This window comes from Rhamphochromis sp. 'chilingali' (assembly GCF_963969265.1).
Source record: "Rhamphochromis sp. 'chilingali' genome assembly, chromosome: 17".
Lineage (NCBI taxonomy): Eukaryota > Metazoa > Chordata > Actinopteri > Cichliformes > Cichlidae > Rhamphochromis > Rhamphochromis sp. 'chilingali'.
Genome location: NC_137944.1, coordinates 10,908,777 through 10,924,604, shown reverse-complemented (window position 1 = coordinate 10,924,604; position 15,828 = coordinate 10,908,777). Strand labels below are relative to the sequence as shown.

Below are 15,828 nucleotides of genomic sequence, written 5' to 3'. Positions count from 1 at the left end.
TGAAACCTTTCCCAGCCGTAGGGCAGTGTATCCCTGGACAGATCACCATTCTGTGCCATGGCTAACAACAAGACCCATTCACACCTATGGGCAATTTAGAATTACCAGTTCACCCTCTAACTGGATATCTTTGGACTATTTAAGGATGCTAGAGCCGGCTGTGATCCTTTCTGGTTTTTTATTATTATTGTCCGCAATCACGGGTTTATGCATCCAGTGGGACCTTGCTGTGGCTAGAATTCTTCTCTTTGCTGTCGTAGGGATTTGGCTCAGCAATCTACATCTGCATCAAGTATCCTTCACAAATATAATTAAAACAATCCCAAAAGTTCATTCTGCTCATCTTGAGGTAGCGTTTTAAGTGGGAGAAACGTTTTGTCACTCGTCCAAGTGACTTCAGTCTTAGCTGACTGCTGGTTTCCCCAGCCTTATAAATATCACATTGAAATATCACATAATGAGCAAAACTAGCACCACTGATTAACAATGGGCCATGGGGTCAGTTTAATGATCATTAATATGCAAATTTTCTTGATTATAAATAAATGGCTGCAAGTACCATACACAGAGAGTTGGGAAATGGTTGCAATCAAAGCATTGTAAAATAGTGAAAGATGTACCCTTAGGCCTTCCCTCCTGGAGCATTCTTTAGGCGCCTTCCCATCTTTGACAAATGTCCAGCTAGGATAACCACATTTACTCAGGGCTTCTTGATATGAAGTTCTTCTGCTTTCCTAGCTTTCTCTGTGGGGATGGTGTTCTCTGTGTTGTAGCGTCCTGATGACACTCAATTGGCCCACGTTTAACCAGTGGTGCTAGTTTTGGTCGTTATGCAAATTTAATCTTTATGAGTTTGGCATAGAAATAAAGAATTCTGTCTTTAAAGAATGAATTGTAGAATACATTCTGCATTTGTAATTCATTTTTGAATTCCAATTTAATAAAGTGATTTTCAAAATTCTTTTTAAATTACCAATTCCACTCATTTCAAAATCCATTTGCCTTTCCTGTTGGCTTAGGGATTAACCTTTGGATTAGCAACTTCAACTTCCGTTGCCTACTGGTGGTGTTCAGAGGGCCCGGTGGCGCCAGTGTCTGGTAGCCTCGCCTCTGTCAGTGCGCCCCAGGGTGGCTGTGGCTACAATGTAGCTTGCCATCACCAGTGTGTGAATGGGTGGATGACTGAATGTACTGTAAAGCGCTTTGGGGTCCTTAGGGACTAGTAAAGCACTATACAAATACAGGCCATTTACCATTTTCATCTCTCCAGACATTACACACAGACCCTTTTTGCCCACCAGGTGTCAGTTCTCTATGCTTCTTTTCCCTCTTAGGCCCTCTGTCCCCCTTTAACCATATATGAGATGACTGCTGTGTTTGGGCAATTGTCATAACATAAAAATAACAGACTATTACTAAGGCTAATTCTCAGATCACCTATTCTGGTTGTTTCCTGCTTTAACCTTTGTGCTCAGACTAGAACCTCTGTCTGAGGGGCTTTTGACATTCTTTACAGTTAAACAACTAATCTTCCAGGATGGGCGATTCTCTGCGCTCTTCTCCTCTTCCTTCTTCAAACCTCAGGGGTTAGAATATAGTGATGTGTTGGTCGCGAATCAAACAGCTCTTAGAGCCGACTCTTTGAAGTGAACCACACGAGCCGGCTCCTTATTGGGAGCCGTGGGGGGTTTTTTTTTTTTGGTTTTTTCCCCCCCCTTTCTCTCTCACTTTTTTTCCGCTTCACTCTGCACGTGAGCCTTGTGCTTGCACTGGGCAGAAGGGGGAGGGGCGGTAGTTACAATCGCAATAGCACAGGAACAGAGTGGGAGGGAGAGAGAAAGAGTGCCAGGGACAACAACGTCACATTATAAAGGTATAGTAATCATCCACAACTATTTTCAGTTGAAGATGATAAAGGATTCAGAAAGTTTATTCATGCAGGCCCATATGACAGAGAATGTGCATCTTTTTGTTTTCATATTATAATTTATGTGTTGTGGTTTGCAGTGTTTTGTGTTGTTTCACTTTAAATTTGTAAAAGGAAAAGGCTGAAAATTTAAATAGTTAAAAGTTGAAATGTGAATAGTTGGTTTTTGTATTATATGATTTATTTATTACATTTTATGTGGAGTGAATAAATAAAAGCATATTTACAGTGGCCCCTACAGACAAAGCACATACAAACTTCAAATCACGTACAAACTCTGAAGCACGTACAAACTCCAAAACACTTAAAAACTCAGAAGCACATAAAAACTCAAAACACGTACAAAACACAACAGAAGTGCTCCAGGATGCTGGGCGCAGTGTTGAGCTTTTGTTACCTAGTGGCTACACAAGCCAGCAAGTACCAACGACCGGATTTGGTGTGTGGTAATAACAGGTAAATGAACATTTTTTTTTATTTTTTATTATTTGACTATATATGAATGCTTGTGTATAAATACACAAACAATACACACATGCTTTCAATTGTGTACTTTAAGTGATCTAGGTAGCTCTGTTTTGGAAGCTCAGTTCATGCTAGAAATGTGTTTTGGAGTTTGTACGCGTTTTGTCTCTAGGGGCCACTGTATATATTTATATATAAACATATATAAATAAAACCACTTTCTTTTTTTTACAATAGTAATTCCTTTTGTGCATAATTTTATATTATTGTTAATAATAAATTAATTAAAGCAACAAAACAACCTGAAGAGCCGGTTCGGAGCCTAAAGAACCGGGAAACAGGAAAGGGAAATGGATTTTGAAATGCAGTTGATTAAAGTGCAATTCGAAAATGTTTTTGAAATGAAGACTTAAAAAGCATTTTAAAAATCAGTTTATTAAATTGGAATTCAAAAATGAATTTACAAATGCAGATTTTGTTCTACAATTCATTATTTAAACACAGAATCATTTATTTCGATGCGCGTGGCTCTTGTGGTCCTCCATACCACACAAAACACAGCTCTAACAAAACTACTAAAGATGGATCACGTTTCACCACAAACTACGGGAACTCTACTTTCAAGACATTTGATCTTTGAAGTCTAAAACAACTTAAAAGATCAAATATCTTCTCTTTCACTAAAAGCCATATTCTGGCCACCTACGGAGGTTTGGCTTTATTCTCTCTCTCATTTGATGCCACAATGGTTTCCATCACTCAGTGGTACTTTTAGAAAGAGATGCTGGGTACACAAGCACTACCAGTCCAGTGCTTAGAGGGCGAGGCATCAGAATTTGGTTTCTGGATGGTCTACGGTTTGCAGAACGACAGACACGCTGATGGTCTTGCATGTGATGCTTCCGAGTAAACGTTTTGTGACAGAAGCCACAGCTGAAACTTTTCTCACCAGTGTGGATCTTCATGTGAGTCTTCAAGTTTGTTTTACGACTGAATGTTTTATTGCACTCTGGGCAGCTGTAGGGTTTCTCTCCTGTGTGAATGCTCAGGTGCTGTTTCAAACTGCCACTGTGTGTGAAGGTTTTACTACAAAACGGGCAACTGAATGGTTTCTCGCCCGTGTGAGTCCTCAAGTGGTTCATTAGAGCAGTCTTGTCTTTAAAACCTCGGCCACACTCAGAACAGCTAAACGGTTTCTTCTCTGTGTGAATCCCCACGTGTCTGTGCAGGTTTCCACTGTCAACAAATCTTTTCCCACACTGAGAGCAGATGAAGGGTTTCTCTCCAGTGTGGGTTCTCAGGTGCCTGTTAAGATTTCTGCGATGACCAAATTTTCTCCCACACACAAAGCAGTTGAATGGTTTCTCATCATTGTCACATTGCATCTGAGGCAGTGCAGGTTCACAGGGCTGCTCACAGTCGGCATCACTGACATCTGTGTCTGAAGTCTTCTCATCAGGCTGCAGATATGGATCAGGATCTGGCCATCCGACAGAATCTTTAATGTCTTCAGTCTGGCTGTGATGAGGCTGTAAAGATCCAGGTTTTTCTTCATCCTCTTCACTCTTAACAGGGAGAGCACTAAAGGTGAACTGGGTGATATTGACTTCCTCCTGCTCCTCTTTAATGCTTGGGTCCTCCTGGTCCAGACTGGAGCTCCACTCTTGCCTCTCTTCTTCACCAACAATCACTTTTCGGATGCCTGGAGGTAAACCTGAAACACAGATATTGATATTGAGCTTGCGTTATCTTTAAACTACAAGTATTTTTATACATTGACAGTTTATTGGAGTTTGACTCTTTAGTTAGAAATAAAGAGATGATTGCTTTACATATTAACAGCATATGAAATTGACTTGTAAAGGTTTCACATCATGAGATTTCATAAGCATACATTACACAAGGCTAATATGTCAAAGGAGTTAAAGAAGAACAACAATCATCTGGTTTGGTCAAGAGAAGCAGACGGTTACACAAAACTGTACCAACAGGATAACATCCACACCAGGTGAGCAGCAGAAGACCAACACATAGCCTAAGCTAAAACTAGAGTTTACTGTCAAACACAGCAATAACGCTGATCATGTTGCAGCTACACCACAAACTGAAAAAAAGATTGTCATTAAATTGAAATTGTATTTTATATTTTGAAAATGAATTAATTTTCTTTGAAACTGTATTTTATCCTTTAAAAAGTAGCTCTCGAATAATTTCAGTTTCACTTCTCACTATTATGTTTAGGGATGGGTACCGGTGTCCGGTGCCATGATGGCACCGGTTCTGACATAAACGGTAGTAACCAGACCGAAAAGCAGCGCACATTTCGGTGCTTTATTTCGGTGCTTTTTTTTCCTGAGCTGTGATACACTTTAGATTCTAGCCAATCATTTTACGTTTCCGAGGATAGTAGGCGGGGCCAGGTACGTACGTTCTGTTAGAGCAGAGCTACAGATTAAAAATGTCCAAGGCGAAGCGGTCAGAAGTCTGGCTGTACTTCACAGCAAAAGATGCAAACTCAGCAGCCTGCAACAAGTGCTTGAAGCTGATACTGTGATACTGTCAAAGGAGGTAACACCTCAAATCCGATGAAACACCTGGCGACGCATAGCGTTTTAAAAGCCCAGAAATGCGCTGTATTTGATAGCTTGCTGCGAGACCTCACACCGAGCACATCTACTGCGGGTGGGTTGCCTGTTATGCAACATCCCCCAAAAACACGAAGAGGAGAGTCCTGGCCCCTAGCCCTGCCAGTGTAGCAGAAATGATGACGGATGATGGTGGCAGCAGCCGTTCTTCTCTGCGTGAGTAGCTAATTTACGTTGAGTAGGCTAACCACGTTATTACATTAATGCATGTAAGGTGAACTAGCAAACATCATCATAGCTACATGCGGCTGTCCTCTTGTTTGATGGCAGATACTCCCTTCACCCTGGCTAAAAAGGCTAAAATGACCAAAGAAAAAGTGGAAAACAGTTAAACATGAGAGGTTTAGGACAAAGTTTGTGTTTTTTCCATTGTTTAAGCACTGCTTCCAGCCAAGAGTGATACCATATATGCCCCATAGCTGCAGAAAAGGCTAACATTGTTATATTTTTACAAAAAACAGCTGAACATGAGAGGTTTTTGGACCAATTTTGTGTTCTCCATTCTTTAAGCACCGGTTTGAGCACCGTTTGAGCACCGGCACCGTTTCAAAAGTACCGATTTGGCACCGGTATCGGATAAAACCTAAACGATACCCATCCCTAATTATGTTTCAGTTCTACAATTCAATTTCAGTTCCAAAATTCAGTTTTTTGGGACTTAATCTGGTTCCGGTTAATAGAACTCCATTTTACCAGCTTGTTACTGACGGGAATCTACAGCATCTTGAGCTGGATTAAGACCTCAGAAGTCATGTTGATTGACCTGCAGATAAACTCTCAGGTTGATAATAAAAGTATTACATGTATAAGAACATGTTAACAAATGATAGCCGTACAGCAACTTTTATGCTTATTGTAGCTGTTAGCTAAAAACGCTAATTTAGCGTAGTTTGCCCTGGGTTCAGCTTTGACAAACAAATATGATTCCAAAGTTGTCATCTTGTACCTTCTAAGAGTCCTGTATGCTTGAGGAAACCGCTACAGTAGGGAAACATGCAAAAGAATGTCCAAACCATTGTATTTTAGGTTTATTCATGTATTACACAGCATCCCAACTCTCTAGCTAACCTAATAACTACACTAATCCGGATAAATTTGAAAACGTTTCAATTGTTTTAATCCATATTGAAAATGCTACATTCCTGTACTGCGCATGCGTGAAACGTAAGACAATTTGACCTGCATCATTTCCGTCTGCTGTTTATTTACTTTCCGGTAAGATGTCGAGGACAAATACTTTATCCAGAGCTTTCTGGAGCATGTACAAATTGATATTAATCTAATAGGGCTGTCCAAATTGAGAGCAAACAAAACAACTGCTGTAAAATGCCGTCCGTCATCTTAGTTGAATTGGTCACATGACTGCATCATATGACAAAAATACATCATCATATTCGAAAGACTCCGTTTTTGCAGTCCACACTGTGACGCGAAAACAGCATTTTCAAATTTATCCACTTTGGAGAGCATTTTCAAAAACCTCAGCTTTCCTTGACCAAAAACGCCATCTCATTGTTGACGGAAAGCCAAAACAGAGAGAAAAAGATGCATTTTCAAACGAAAACCTATTAGTGCGGAAATGGCTTGAGGCAGTTCAACAACTCCTTGGCGGCAGAGCCTCTGGGGTGGATGAGGTCCGCCCTGAGGGGGTGGTACCTGTGGATTGGCAGACCGGGGTGGTGGTGGTGCCTGTCCACATTCTCATGCTTTTCAGCCTCTTTATTCTTATGCTTGCCGTTTCACAAACAAACGGCTGCAGCTTTGCAGCTTGCAGCCCCACACACACACACACACCAATGACAGGGCCCAATACAGACTTTAAGCTGGTGAGACATGATTGCAGCTGCCATGCAGGTGCATCTGGCTTCCCTGCAGCAGCACCGCAGATCACTCCCCACCACATATTCCATTGCCCAACTGAGCCCCCCCCCATTTGAGTTTACTCCAAAGATTTTTGTACTTTTGTTGTGCTTTTCTTTCTATTCTGACTTCTCTGTTATGGAAAAATATTGTTTGGCTTTTTTTTTTTGGATTACCCTGCAAATAGGACAAACAAATTTTATTTGATTAATTTACTAATCTTACTGGCTAAATTTCGTATACATAAATCCACTTTTTCTAATGCAAAACTGTTTTTTCAATGATTTATAAATGAAACCAGACAATATTTTAAAAATGTACAGCATTCTCATAATATAAAAGCAATTAAAACTATAAACTTATGCTCCTCGTGGAGCTCATCGTGGACTACAGGAGGAATGCTGACCCACATCCACCCATCTACATTAAGGGGACGGCTGGGGAGCGTGTGAGCAGCTTCAAGTTCCTGGGAGTCCACATCTCCGAGGATCTTATCTGGATGACCAACTGCTCCAAGCTGGTCAAGAAGGCTCACCAGTGCCTCTTCTTCTTGAGGACTCTGAGGAAGAACCACCTGTCCTCAGACATCCTGGTGAACTTCTATCGCTGCACCATCGAGAGCATCCTGACCAACTGTATAACAGTCTGGTACGGGAACTGCTCTGCCTCGGACCGGAAGGCGTTGCAGAGGGTTGTGAAAACTGCCCAGCGCATCGCCGGAGCACCACTTCCTGCCATAAAGGACATCTACAGGAAGCGGTGTCTGAAAAGGGCTGGGAAAATCATCAAAGACCCCAGTCACCCATCACATGGACTCTTCACCCTCCTGCCCTCTGGGAGGCGCTACAGGAGCCTCCGGTCTAAGACCACCAGGTACCGGAACAGCTTCTTCTCCACAGCTGTCAGACTCATGAACTCTGCCTCCTGACATCTGACCCACATTAACACATGGACTGGACATACACACACCCGCAACCACCCACACACACACACACACACACACACACACACACACACACACACACACACACACACAGGACAACTGTACCCTCAAAGACACAATAATAACATGGACTGAACCACCACTCACAACCACTAGCACTATATATAGCCTCTTAACTGCACTACTGTATAGTTCTGTGTAAATAATCATACGATCATTTTTAATTCTATAACTGTTTACAATTTGCGTAGTTCCCATTTCTGTATAGCTGTATATCTCAGATTTCTGTAAAGTTCTTTATTTCATATTCTGTATAGTTTTTTTTTTTTCATATTTATATCCTGTTCATAGCCTGTACATAGCTTGTACTCACTACAGCCTGTACATACTTGTAGCATATTCACAACATACTTCATACTGTGTACATATAACATACCGTAATAGACCCATTTCTGTAATATACTTACATATCTCTATTATTGCTAATATATATTGTAATATATCTATATCATGGCTAAAGCACTTCTGAATGGCTGCAAACTGCATTTCGTTGCCCTGTACCTGTGCATGTGCAATGACAATAAAGTTTAATTCTATTCCTTGTTTGGTATCTTCTTAGACTTGTTATAATTGTTATTACACGAAACACTCTGTAACACTGTCTTCTGCTCGTTTAATTCTGAAATGTTTGAACTGCTAATTAAGACAGAGAACCCCCACCACACAAAAGTACGCATATTGAGAAACGGCTCCGGATTAACAAGAATGCGAGTATGTACTTGTGTACTTGAGAAACGCCCAGTGAAATGCAGAAAGCACAGAAACTGATAACTGCTGGCACCAGGACCGATGCTGTCAGAACAGCGTCAGGAACTGTTTCAGTTAAGATCTAACTTAATACAGTCCTCCGCTCTCCTCCTAGTACGCTATGTACGCAAGTAGGAGCTAAGAGGAAGTGACGTAAAATAAGAGAAAGGAAAAGCTGAAATTAGCACGATGCTAACGTTAGCTTAGCAGCTCCGTTTCTAGCAACAGGAATTAAACTAACCTCCTCTTCTCGCCTCCATTTCCGCTTTTAATTCCACATCCGGCGGTTAACTATGTCAGCCCCCCTCTATTCTGTCCACAGAACCGAACTCTGGAGGACTTTCTGGCTCTGCGGTTCAATCTGCTAACGGAGGGTGGGTCAAGTCCTCTGAAGTGTCAGTTACTACTTCCGGGACACTTTTAAAAATAAAGCTACAATGACGCGAAATAAAAGTATGTTTCCGGCGTGATTACAACAACTGGTACATCATACTGCAAAAATTGGTCAAATGCAGTATCACTGATACCAAGTACAATGCTAATACTTTTTACTTATGAAAGTAAAGGGTTATTATATCCAGATATTTTCATACTCACATGTTTGATGTTTTTTTTCTTGGTTGCATAAAATATCTTTTGTTCCTTGCTTGCTTTTGTTCGGTTTATTTTATATTTCCATTCTATTCCTCTACTTTGGTTTCTGTGTTTCTTTAACTCCTCTGTTTCCTCACAGACTGTCATGTCTCTCTCTATATTTTGTCTTCTGTCTATGTCAACTTTGTGTATCTTAGTCCTGGTTTCTATGTTTGTTACCTTGTATGTTATATTAAGTTTTGCGTTCCCTTACTTGTTACTCTTGATTTGTCCGTGCTGTCTCCACCCCTAATTAGCCTCTTGTGTATAGAGATTGAAAATGTGACGTCATTTCCGGGGTAAAACCGCAAAGGATTGTAGGTACGAGTGGCAAGCGGTACTAGCGCACGCAGGCTTTCACATGAAAACAGTCACACAGCGATAAAAAGAAACACAAAGAATGGCAAGAAGCTGTAGTATTATTAACTGCAATAGCCAGTCGCATGACAGCCATGGGAAGCCAACGGGTAAAGAGATCAGTCTTTATCGAATTCCGTCGTGGAAGAGAAATTGTTCAAGCCATGTTTCCGAAGTAACAAAGAGCCGACGGATGGCCTGGATTGCAGCCATTCAAAGACCAAATATAACGTTCCAGAGCACTCCAGCTCACATGTTAGTCTGCTCCAAGCATTTTCACAAAGGTAAGTCTTCTGTTATAGTTATTACGTAATTAATCATAACATCATTGTTGATGTAGGTTACAAATAAGTCTTATATTGATTTGAATTAAATTTGTTGCGCTATGCTGCTTTGTTCACTGTGGCTTTGCGGGCTAATATTTGTTGTGTTTTGTAGGAAAACCAGAATACAAAATGCTGGAATGCGATCCAGACTGGACACCCTCTATCATCCTGGGTCATACAGAGTTTAAAGCTGCTACCACAGCGAGATTTGATCAGTTAAGAGAGAGAGAGCAATATCAAAACAGCCACGAAAAGTCTCTCCCTGGCACTGTGTCACTGCTCAGTGCCAAGCGAGGATCTGTTATGACTCGGCCTCTCCAGCCAGCAGCTCCGACTTCCTTCTGGAGCGTCATCCGCATATCGTGGGTTTCTGTCACGGCGATAGCCAGCTGCCGTGCTCGAGTGGTAGACTGGGTTCTCCTGGCATATTGCCTGCGTTCGCCAGCTTACACGCCAGTCTGACCTCGCTGCGGCGAGTGACAATTCTCCAGCCTAGTGTAGCCTATTCTGTCTGGCGTGTTGCCCGCAGTGCGCTGTTACATACCTGTTACAATACCTGATGGGCTGGGCTTTTGTCAAAATGTGTGTAACTGTTAATATAGGCCGTTATTAAATTGATTGCTAATGCAACCATATGGTACATTGACCTCTGAGGAAATTTTAGATGGCACTCATCATCAGAAAGGTTGCCGACCCCTGATTTAGAGCAGGCAATAACACAGTTGTCAAGGGGCCTGGGAACCAGTACATGGGAGTGGACCCAAATGCAGACACAATCGAGACAGCAATTTTAACAAAGCTTTACTGAGTACACAGGGATTCAAAATCATGGAATGTGGGAACATAGCGAAAGTCTCTGCTGGAAAAGCACTGAAACAGAGGGAGAGAGAGAGATTGGATACAAAGCGAGGAAAGAGCTGTACTGGGCAAACCCCAAAAAGTTAATTCTGTTCATCTGGACATAGCGTTTTAAGTGGGAGAAACGTTTAGTCACTCATCCAAGTGACTTCTTCCATCTCAGCCGAGTGGAAGTTTCCTCAACCTTATAAACAGTACATTTGCATAATGACTGAAATTCACCACCACTGGTGAACAATGGGCTGTGAGGTCAGTTCATTAATATGCAAATGGTTATGACTATTTATCTTCAACCACTGATTAAAGACCGCCGATCAGTGACCATTGATTAATGGCCATAAGTACCATTCACAGAGAGTTGGGGAGTGGCTGCAATCACAGCACTGCAAGATGGAGAATGATGTACTCTTGGGCCCTGTAGCGTAACTCTTCGGTCCTTCTTTGCTTATTCTGCAGAACGTAAAGTTTCTGACTCGAGCCTTTCTTGGATAGCTTCTATGCTTTATGCCTAACCCGTCTCCCACTGAAAACTCTACGTCCAGATGAACAGAATGAACACTTTGGTAGTTATTTAGCTGTAACATGATAGGACAAAAAAAAAGCAGCTATGAATGGTCTAAAAACAAATGCCGATTGCAAGAGCTGGTAAATGACTAGAGCCAAATTGGAACCAAATTGGATGAGACTGACTTCCTCAGCCTGAACAAAAGTAAAGCAGAAATTATTTTATTTGATAACCCATCCTGTGAGACTGATAAAACATCACCATTGGTCTTTTAGTTTCTTACTGTCATTTGGTTGCAAAGAACCTTGGTGTGACTTTTGACACTGTTTTATCACATTAGCTCTGTTGTTAAGACCAGTTTCTTTCAACTGAGGCTTCTCAGTTAATAGTTTAATATGTGCATTGAAGGACATGTCCTGGTCAAAAATGGCTCCAAGATTCCTCACAGTGTTACTGGAGACCAAGGTAATACCATCCATTGTAAGCATCTGGTTAGATACAGGATTTCTAAGATTTTTTGATGAAATACAATAACCTCAATTTTATCTGAATTTACAAGCAGAAAACTAGAGGTCATACTGGTCTTTATGGCTTTTAGACATTCCTGCAGTTTAACGAACTGGTGTGTGTTATCTGGATTTATGGATAGATAAAGTTGGATATAATCTCCATACGAGTGAAACTGTATGGTATGCGATCTAATGATACTGCCTAAGGGAAGCATGAATAACGTAAACAGAATTGGTCCAAGTGGAACTCCATAATTATCCTTAGTGTGTAAAAAGGACTCAGCATTTACATTTAGATAAGATAACATAAGAATCTATATCGCAATATAATGCATTTTCGGTAAATTCAGTGAATAGTTTATATAATCACCACATCAAAAGTACTATTTCTCATATACATTTAAATGAAATGATCAGTAATGAAATAAATATGGGCCTTACCTGGCATTATCCTATAGCAACACACACTAGATGACTCCATGCGGTCACGCAGGTGCTTTCCTCAGGCCTTAAGCTAACATTACTGCTCCTGTATGGTTGTTAGGAAACCAGCCTGTCTGCAAACGACAACTGCAGATGTCCAGTCTGTGAAGAGCACAGTTAAGCTCATAAAGGTATATGTTGTTCAGCTCCTCCACATATCTGTTGTTGTTTGGTGGGTGGTGACTATACCATGGAAAGTATTGCAAATCATCATCTAAAGCAGGGGTGGCCAACTCCAGGCCTTGAGAGCTGGTGTCCTGCAGGTTTTTAGATGTGTAAATGGCTAAATTACCTCCTCAACATTTCTTGAAGTTCTCCAGAGGCCTGGTAATGAACTAATTATTTGATTCAGGTGTGTTGACCCAGGGTGACATCTAAAACCTGAAGGGCACTGGCTCTCGAGGCCTGGAGTTTGCCACCCCGGATCTAAAGCAATGGAAAAATATTGCAGTAAACGGTAATTTTTGCAACAGCACAAAATACATGAGTATAATCGTCTATCATCTAATATATTTTCGTCATTTGCACAGCCCTGATTCAACCACAATCTGTCAATCTGAAGACCCTTCACACACTGGAGTGCCAGTTCACTTGCCCGTTCTGTGAGAAAGGGTTCTTGCACATGACTCGGCAAATGGCCATCCACATGGTGAAAAGCAGTTGCAGGGCATGCAACAAATAGTTCACTTGACTGTCAGGCTTAAAGCAGCAAAAGTGCTGCGGTGAGCAGCTGGAGCTGGACAATGGTCGAACAGACTGTGCAGACCAAGAACCCAGAGAAAAAAAACATTTTCCTGCCATGAGTGTGAGAACAGCCTGAAATATCACATGAGGAATCAGACTGGAGAGAAGCAAATCAAACTCCATTTGTGAGAAAGGTTTCACAGTGAATGCAGTACTGAACAAACATCTGACTACTCAATCATTTGTTAAACCCTTCAGTTACCACTTTTGCAGTGAGGAAGATATCTGGAAAGACATATTACTCAGCACACAGATTATTTCTTAATCTGCAGAAAACTCTTCATACAGTCTCAAACATAAAGTGACATATCCAGTGGCTGAAGCTGAGCTGCAGGAAGGAAGGTTCACACAAGACTGACTTCATACATGAGTCTATAGAATAAACCACAGACAAAAAAGAGATACAGGAACATATGGAAGGCAAGAAGGACGTGCGGAATAAACTGAGACCAAGAACAGACACAACTGGCCAGTAAGCAGACTGAACATTCTTATGTGGTTTGTAGTGACACATTTGGTTCATTTGCAGTTCACTTGGATTTTTATCTGTGTGAAAACAAACCTAACCATGGGTAAAAGCTACAAGTTTACAAACTTGTAGGTCTGAAAACACCCTTAGATTCCAAACAGGAAACAGAGTTCCTCAGTCTCGGTTTCCCTCTGAGATTATCTGATTCTGAACGTTTTTATTTCTTTGTGGGGGAAAAGTAAAAGTTGACCTGGCTTTTAGACCACACTGAGGAAGTGAATATGCTGCTGAGCCTCTTTCAGCGGAGTGTTTGGAGTTTGGAGTGTTCAGATAAATGTTCAAAATTCCAGGGTAATTCTGAATAGTCATTCATCTCTAAAATTCTTTAGAAAGCTTTTTCACTTGATCCAGAGTGCACCAGATGTAGTGAGATATTCATTCCCAGCTTATTTGTGAAAACATGAAGCTGACTTAGCAAATGGAATGATCAAAAATGCAGCTGTCCATCAGATGGCGCTCTGTTACAGATTCAGAATACCTTAATAATCCCTAAGGAAATTACATAAATTATGTTTATCTCAGATTATAATTACTGATCAGTTCCTGATTAATTTATATTCAAACAGCTGTTAGTGTTTGAATAAGAATAAAATGTGTATGTTTTTCTGTCATATACTCATAGACTTAGGGTGTGATTTGTAAAAACAGGGAGCACTGGGATTGGTTTAGTGGACTTTCAGTGGGAGTAGTGTTTCATCGCTCTAGGTGATGTCTTCAGTCTCTAAACCACAGTGCTCCCTTGTACTCTGTACCTGTCACAGCATATTGCTGTTGATAAACCTAGCACAAAAAGTAAGGACATTTGTCTTTGGCTGATTACTTCTTTGTTGTAACAATGCTTCTTGGCAACACATTTTATATTGTTGGAACACAACAATAAACAAGAGTAAATCAGCTGTTTGACTCTAGCAAAGAAGTTTTTCATGGGCTCAGGCCACATACTCAACTCTGCGAAGCAACCCACAAATGCATTTTCTAACCCTAACCCTAACCCTAACCCTAAGTGGCACCATTTAAGGGGAAATAAACAGGCTTTCCAACAATATAGGATTTATTGCGTTTCACAGAAGCATTGTTACGATAAAGTAATAAACAAACAAACAAAATTACCTTGCTTTTGGTGTTAACTTTAAAATAATTAAGAACAAATACAGAATAATTAGGATTATTATAACTTTAATCATAAACAGCTTTGGCATGGACACTGTAACATATTTTCTTTAAATAATATGCACAGTACTCTTCACATTTTCTTCTTTAGGCACATAAAACCCAGTCAATCATAATGCCAGCGTTGTCATACAGAAAATATTTATGCCAACATTTGAACACAAAAAGAACACAACACAGTTTGCCCATCGGCAGCAGACTTTCCAGGTTGGCAGTTCATTATGCTGCCGGGTCGTTATCGCATATTTATTAACTTGTGAATAATGACTGACTGTCAGATTAGGGTTGACCTGTCTAAACAGCTGTACCTTCACGCAATGCCAATGAACAGTGAATTTCCTTAGACTCTTTTCACTGCAAATTCCTGCATGATGCCTCTTTTTAAAATTTAATTACCGTAATTTTCACGCAGAAACAGCAGCACCTATAGCTTAATAGATATCACTTAGCTTAAAAATCACAAGTTAATGTCTTAGATAATATAATATATACTTTGACATAACTTGTGTTACATAACACTACAGTCTTTTCGATTCGATTACACTGTATTATCGTTTATAATTATGTCTGTTAGAATTCACAGACGGCCTGTATTTCATGAATTCTACACTTTCTACTTTAAATTTAAAGTGGTGTATTTTTTAATTTGTTTTAATGCGCTCTTACTGTAGCGTAGAGCTGCCACCCAGGCAAAAGAAAAATAGAGCTATATCACGTTATAACCTGAAAAGTTTGTTTTTCTAACGTTATACTTTTCATGTTTGTTCAATATACTATCAGTACAATATACTTTTCACGTTTGAACAACACAATATCACTTTATTAAAGTATACATAATTATCACGTTTTAGCAAAAACATTTTAGGTTCTTACAATATCAATATTATAACGTACTAACGCTTTCTTTTGTCTGAGTGGCAGCTCTACGCTGTACCATTATTCTTTCACATTATTAAATATGTTTGTTATCGATCCATCAGTTGACTGGGTGACTGACTGATGACGCTGTTTGTAGCTTCCTCTGCAGCTCTATCTTTAGCTCCTCCCCCCCGCCCGACCAGCTGATC

General features: G+C 40.5%; 1 protein-coding gene across 1 annotated transcript; it reads right to left on the bottom strand.

Moving 5' to 3' along the window:
• Positions 1 to 2,263: 2,263 nt before the first annotated feature.
• Positions 2,264 to 9,035, bottom strand: LOC308384693 (uncharacterized protein). The gene is made up of 2 exons (XM_080863266.1): positions 8,889 to 9,035; positions 2,264 to 4,106 (listed from the first exon to the last, which is right to left on the bottom strand). The coding sequence occupies exons 1-2, from the start codon at positions 8,905 to 8,907 to the stop codon at positions 3,148 to 3,150; spliced, it is 978 nt and encodes a 325-aa protein (XP_080719392.1). The 5' UTR covers positions 8,908 to 9,035; the 3' UTR covers positions 2,264 to 3,147.
• Positions 9,036 to 15,828: the final 6,793 nt, after the last annotated feature.